The 6,845-nt window shown below is 44.8% G+C and overlaps 1 protein-coding gene across 1 annotated transcript; it reads left to right on the forward strand.

Moving 5' to 3' along the window:
- Positions 1-3,963: 3,963 nt before the first annotated feature.
- Positions 3,964-6,845, forward strand: zdhhc24 (zDHHC palmitoyltransferase 24). The gene is made up of 3 exons (XM_079167310.1): positions 3,964-4,527; positions 4,824-5,101; positions 5,339-6,845. Exons 1-3 carry the CDS (start codon positions 4,223-4,225, stop codon positions 5,629-5,631), a joined length of 876 nt encoding a protein of 291 aa, XP_079023436.1. The 5' UTR covers positions 3,964-4,222; the 3' UTR covers positions 5,632-6,845.

Here is a 6,845-nt window from a genome sequence, read left to right on the forward strand (position 1 = left end):
TGTATATTCCATCTTTTAATTATACACTCTGGCGATATTGTACCTTTGGGTTGCTCGTCTGCTTTCAGGTCTTTTTCTCTGAAAATATGTAAAAAGAAAAAGAATGTGAGCCTTATTCCAGGATGTAGTTTTTGCCATCAGAGAGATAAAAAAGGACTCACTCTTTTTTCTGTGATTGTTTTTGAGGTGCAAGTAGATTCTCAACATCGTCTTCATCACTTATCTCGTTCGAGTCATCGTCAGAGGATCCTGTTTTACTCCCCTCTTCCTCCTCATCTTCTTCACTTGCCTCCTCTAGAATGATGTGCACCTTTTTAGACCTGAAAACAGATTTTAAAAGTTCAGGTGACGTTTGTGTTTACGGTGATTATATTCTTTACTTCTCTTACTTGTCCTGTGGTGAGATGATGCTGTCGTCCGAGTCTCTTTCCTCCTCTGGTTCTCCTACTAAGTCTCCTCTCTGTTCCTCTTCATCTGACTCCTCGTCCTCCATGTTGTCTTCTCCATCACTCTCATCCTCGTCCTCTTCATCCTGAGAAGATGCAGAACCCTTTTTCAGTTCTCACCATATTCATTCTTTAACCTGACTGACTGACTTCTTCTTCACGGACATCCTTTACCTCTGAATCCTGCTCCTCATCCTCTGCTCCTGTCTCCTCGTCATCCTCTGTTGCACTCTTTCTCTCAGAAGCCTGATGATCCTCCTCCCCACCTCTCTCCTCTTGCTCTTCATCTGTCTGACTGTTCTCTTTTTCTTCAGCGTCACCATCATCTTCTCCATCTAGATCTTCCTCATCCTTTTCTCCTACATTGCTTCTTTCAGAGCTGCTACTCTCCTGTTTTTCTATTTCATCTCCACCTCCATTTTCAATCTTTATACTAACACTTCCTGTTTCCTCCTTCTGGGATCCAGACTCTTCTCCACAGCTTTCTGATTTATCGTCCGGATTTTGATTCTCTGCGTTTTCACTTCTGAATTCCTCAGTTCGCCCCCCTAACTCCTCACTAGTAGACTGACTCTCCTCTTTGTGACTCCCTGGGTCGTCTCCCTTGCTTCCCTTCACCACCTTCTCATCCCTTGGTGATCCAACAGCAAGCCCCCCACTTCTCCTGGTTCTCCTTCTTGTGCTGGTTCTGCCTTTCTCTGATGAGGCGTCACTCGCTGAGCTTTGGACCACTTTCACTGCAGCAATGGCAATGGCACTGGATGACCTAGATGACCTGACATCAGCAGTGAATGAAGAAGAAAATTGTACAGAATAAGAGGCTAGTGAAGTAGTGGATTTATATGGTAGGCAGAACATTGAAGAGAATATGGCTTACTCCTGAGAGCTGCAGCGTTGGCTGTTTGAGGAGGAGCAATATGACCTCCCTCTCTCCTCCCTCTTCTTTCTCTTCTCCCTGCTCACCTGGCTGGGCTCCCTGCTGCTCTCACTGCTTTCTGCGAGGCCACCGGACAGACGAACTAGTCACAGTAAGTACGTATACACACACGCACAAAAATTACATATCGGAGGTGAATGAAAATATCTACTGAAGAAGATAACATGCATAAGAAGAAGTAGCTTACAGACAGTGAAGATTCTCATTTTCTTTTCCCACCTGGTTTGATATCCAGCTCCGGGGATAAACGACTGCTCCTGCCTCCACCACCTCCCTCTCTCTTTGAGCTTGGTGCCCGGCTTGTGTCAGTCTCCTCCCCCACCACCTGCGCTATCCCCATCTCAGGAGGAGGCTCCTCCGGGTACAGCTGACCCCACAGAGCCTCAGAGCTGGAAAGGATCCCAGCTGCACCAGCAGCCCAGGACCAGGGTTGGTCGGGCTGCAGGGCCCAGCCTGGTGGATTTAGCCTGGGTCTGGGTTGTCGATCACCAGGTGAGGAGGTGAGGTGGTGGAGCTGTGGGAAGATGTGTGGTTGGAGGAAAGATGGAGGGACATGAGAGGAACCCTGAGGTTGGTAAGGCGCTCTGATAGGACACCTGGCCGTCTGGGATTGAAGGCGGGTCTGCCAGGAAGACTGCACGTAGGGGAGATGAGGGGGGCCATCTTGGTTGTAGTCTAAGTGGCTGTTTGGGCTGTAGTGCCTTGGAGGTGCAACAATATTTTGGTTCATTGTGGTGGAGCCTGCAACAAAGATGAAGATGCATATTAGATAATAGCCTGTATGTGTCTGGAACACACAATTGCAATTAAAGAATACATGTGACAACATGACTTTTAGAGTCAGAAGGAGAAACCTTGTGACAGGAAAGGTTGATCTGCAGAGGATGCTGTCTCTCGTTCCTCTGTGTTCTTTAGACATGACCTCAAATACTCCATCCTCTGTTAAAGACACATTGTTTTTTCACACTGATAGAGCTGCACAGCATGCAGTAAAAGGTGAACAGAAATGCCCTTTACATATTTTATTTTTTTTTTTTACATCAGGCAAGATGAGGTAGAAACGATTACAATGATTATGACTTAATAGGCAGAGCGGCAAAAAGTGATTTAGGTATATTTGGATGGCTCTTATGATCGAACCAGCTATAGGCATTGGCCCCAAATGAAGTGACTGATGACTGTGATTTGCTTGTACCTTCCTCCGAGCAGCCTGTGTTTTCTCCTTGAGTTGCTGCTGCCAGCGGGGGCAGCTCTCCTCCAGGTACCGTTCATACTCCATCTGGAGGGATCGAAGTTCAAGAAGAAGGTTCAACACCAAGCGTCACAGAGGCAGGGGTAAAGTATGGGAAGTGAGTGTTTGTGCCTGTGCACCCGAATAGTTTTCATGGCAGCAGTGAGGGTTAACATCTCTTTCAGTGCGTCCTGGGCTTCCTCAAACTGCTGCAGCATCTGCCTGTTGTTTTGCTGGGCTGTAAGCTCTCTCTCCTTCAGCTCCTGCCAGCGCTGTTGCAGATGCCTTGCCCTGCTGCAGGAAACACACACAGAGTCAGTTATTAAATATATTTACACCAACATACAGGATGATGCATCTTGCAAGTATTTTGTTGCCTTTTGTATTGGCACTACATCTTTTGATGACTCTGAGGAGTTGAAAAGTCAGGTTGCAACAGCAGAGGCCTGTTGATACTGAGATAAAGAGACAGTGCATCATTGTAACCCATCCCACTTCTCCACCCTCACACACAACCATGAGTTGACAGTACTACTATACTTCATAAAAGCACTCAAGGATCTTACCTCATTTTTAGCCTGTGCTCTTTGTTTTGTGAAAGTGTTTCTTTCTGGGTCGGTGAGATGCTCAAGAGACAGTAAACTCTCCGTCCGTGCAGCCATGACTGCAGGCGTTCAGTGGATGTAGAGATTATCGGGGATTAAGGTCTGTGCTTTGGGCGGGGGGAGGGACCAGAAACATGCTCTCAATCCACACATGGTCATGGTAATAACTTAATCAGTAGTGAGAGCTTTTTTCAGAGCTTTTTTCAGTGCCACACAGGTTACAAATTGAAACTTAATCCACTTAAATATAGGGCTGGGCGATAATTCAATATGATAAAGTCTTTCAATGGAATCATATCGTGATGAAATTATACATTGAGATATCGTGATACACAGTTATGTCGATAATAAGAAGCACATACAAAATATGATTATTTTGCACTAAAGTTATCAATTAAATGAGAAAATACACATTATATTGTGTGAATATTTTATTTAATTAAGAGTTTACAAAACCATGTGGCTATTTCATACTGACCCTGGTCAAGCCTCTTTCTCTTATCAAGGCAATGAAACAGCAACAGGTTATTTTAGGCACAAATATCTAGAAACAAATCTTTAAAAAAAGACTTGATACTAATATCCAATTCAAAACCACAATAAAATCTACATAACTTTTTGATTAGTATTTTAAAACGGGCATATACACCGAGGAGACGTTTGACAAGCGGAACCAGTGTGTTGTTTCATTGCGGATGTATTTTCACGTAACACCCATACTAGAGTAGAAGCTCGATTCCGTCCAGTAGCAGCGATCGTGGTAGGGAGAGAGTTTTGAGAGTCTAACAGTATAACATTTCAACTCATGAATGACATTAATCTGTTCAGAAGTTATATAAAGTATAATTGATATCATGTGGTTTATTTAACTTCTTAAAAGAAAGCTAACGGAGCGGTTATTTTTTTCGGCTAACTAAGCTAATCAACGGTTATCACAGTGCGTCTGTCAAATCAGTCTTTCCGCTGAGCTCACGTCCGCGGAAAGGCGGACGAGCAGGAAAACATGACGAGTTTTGCCAGTCAAGTTTTTGCCAGGGTCGACAGGTTTTGTCGCCCCCTCCCCATGGTCCTCAACACCTTCTTGGTCTTCTCCATCACCGGGGAGGTGAGCTACTTGGTGCTGCTCGAGGCTCCGCTGGAGGCGGACCAGAAGAAGACCGTGTGGTCCGCCTGGTGGAAAGCGGCGCACCTGCTGGCTCAGTACTTCATGCTGGGGAACATCTGCTGGAACGCGCTGCTCTTCCTTAGGACCAGCCCCAGCATCAGAGGGGTGTTCTTGGGTGGAGAGGGCATGGGCCAGGGGTGGAGGTAAGGAGGGAGCAGCTGGAGGGGTTATTACAGATGACAAGTAATGATATTTTAGATAATAGTGTTTGAGAATATGTAATCACAGCAGTCAAACATCCACACATAAGTGTAAAAAGGAACTCAGTCCTCTGCTTTTTCACAGGTTTAAAGACAGATTTGTTCTAAGTTTTCACTTCATGTGTATTATTTCCATTGGCTTCAACTGATGGTCACAGTTTTCATGCTTCAGTTTAGACATTTTGGAGCATCTCAGACCATAAATAATAGTGTTTTTCTCTGTTCTTTTTCCCTGCCAGGTACTGTTATACCTGTGAGACACACACTCCTCCTCGCTGCTCCCACTGCTACGACTGCAACGTGTGCGTGCTGCGGAGGGATCACCACTGCGTCTTCTTTGGCCAGTGTGTGGGCTTCCGCAACTACCGGTATTTCCTGAGCTGCTTGTTATTCATGTGGTCGGGGCTGCTGTACGCCACTCTGATGAATGCAGAGGTCTTCCTTGTCATATTGAAGGAGGGCGTGACAGTGCACAGTGTCCTGCTGCTGCTCATTCCCTGGCTCATGCTAGTTTCAGGTATGAGCTGGTTTGTAACATATTAGTCTATTTCCTGTCTATTCCTTCCTAGCTGTGGTAAGTACCACAGCTAGGAAGCATATACTCTATAAAGATTTCTATGTTGACTCAAAAGTGCCCGTCACATTTTTCCCGAGAGAAGAATTACTTCTTAAGATGTCTAGTTCAAAATAACGACACTTGCATTTTTATCACTGTCTGTGACTTAATCAGCGCTGCTGTCCCTTCTCTCCCCAGGCCAGGTCTCGGCACGTGCTTTTGCCTTCGCCTTCATCGCTGATACATGCGTTGTGGGCTTCCTGCTGGTGTCCGCCTTCTTCTTCTTCCATCTCGTCCTGATGCTCCGGGGACAGACCACCAGGGAGTGGTACTCGACCCGCCGACCCTACAGCCTGGGGCTGCGGGGCAACCTGCGTCAGGCTCTGGGCCTTCGCTGGTACCTCTGCTGGCTCTGCCCACTCATCCCATCACCTCTCCCTGGAGATGGGATGACCTTCAAGGTCACGGGATCGCTGGAATCCACACGGTAACGGCTGAAACGGGCCGCTTGTCTTTGCTTTAATGGGGATGGTTAATGTTATCGGGAGCAGCAGGGAACATCACCTCAGTTCAAGAAGAGGTAGCTTGGGATGGGAAGAAGCCGTGTGTGGGTGTTGTGATGTTAACGGGTATAACGGTCTACCGGTATCTTCTCCGTAGCCTTTACCTGTGCTGAGTCAAGGAAGTTATGGGTCTACCGTGGAAGGTACGTTGACCTTAATTTAAAGGTAATCTGTTCACTCATTGAGGCTTGCCTCAGAATATTAACACAGACGCTAGCAGTGTTCCTCTGGAATACTGAGCACTGAAAGTGTATGTAAACGACACTGAAATGAGAATGTATTTTATTGATTGAGAAAAATGTTATACTTATAAATCCTTGTTAACAAGCACTCACAGCTCCCTTACTACTACCCTCAGGTAGTCACTTAAATTGTTCTTTCTATTATTGTTTATGTTGCCTAAATCTAAAGGTCATACAAATTTGTCTTGCACTGTCCCTGAATACTCCGTAGGATTATAAACCTGCTGTTGTGCGTTAGCAGCTCGGATCATCACTCCTGAGCTCCATCTTATTTGATTACATCGAGCCTTTTACTGGATACTGTTGCACTAAGTTAGACAATGAGTCTAGTATTGCCATTTACATAGTAATCTAGTAAATACACTGTGTAAAATGTACCTATTGAGGGCACACGTGAACAGCTTTTCCCCGTGTTTCACATTATGTTGTCCATGTTTCAGTCAGTAAGGTACTACTACAAACCAAACCTACAGTGTAACAACATGAAGAGTCATGTTCTGTCTCAGTTCACTTCTACACAGTAATTGTAACCAGTGTACACTGTTTATGATCTTTATACCATGCTGTTCTTACAGTAAGTATACAGAAAATCAACATGCATCACTGTTTTGTACAATATGTTTGATACGATATGCTGAAGATGTTTTTCCAAAAAACACGTCTAACTATTGTTACCTCAGAAGTTAACTTATTTCTGCTGGCCTTAAAATGTAGTGTCAAATTCCAGGCCTTTGTTTTGACAGGAGCTCTTACTTTGCATCCAAAAATATTTTTGTATTATTCTTGATTGCCTGTTTAAAGTCTGCCTTCTTGTACTCTTTCATATGGGTCACACCATGATGGTTGGTTTTGCCATTTGAGTGCTGAAAAAAAATGTTTCAATAAAAATAAAAATGCTGA

The sequence above is a fragment of the Pholis gunnellus genome, assembly GCF_910591455.1.
Source record: "Pholis gunnellus genome assembly, chromosome: 10".
In the NCBI taxonomy this organism is placed as follows: domain Eukaryota; kingdom Metazoa; phylum Chordata; class Actinopteri; order Perciformes; family Pholidae; genus Pholis; species Pholis gunnellus.

What these genes read in the sequence shown, in the direction of transcription:
- zdhhc24 (XM_079167310.1), top strand. Translation starts at nt 4,223, where the DNA reads ATGACGAGTTTTGCCAGTCAAGTTTTTGCCAGGGTCGACAGGTTTTGT. An exon ending in GGCATGGGCCAGGGGTGGAG is followed by an intron (nt 4,528 to 4,823) that starts GTAAGGAGGGAG and finishes TTTCCCTGCCAG; the next exon opens with GTACTGTTATACCTGTGAGA. An exon ending in CTGGCTCATGCTAGTTTCAG is followed by an intron (nt 5,102 to 5,338) that starts GTATGAGCTGGT and finishes TTCTCTCCCCAG; the next exon opens with GCCAGGTCTCGGCACGTGCT.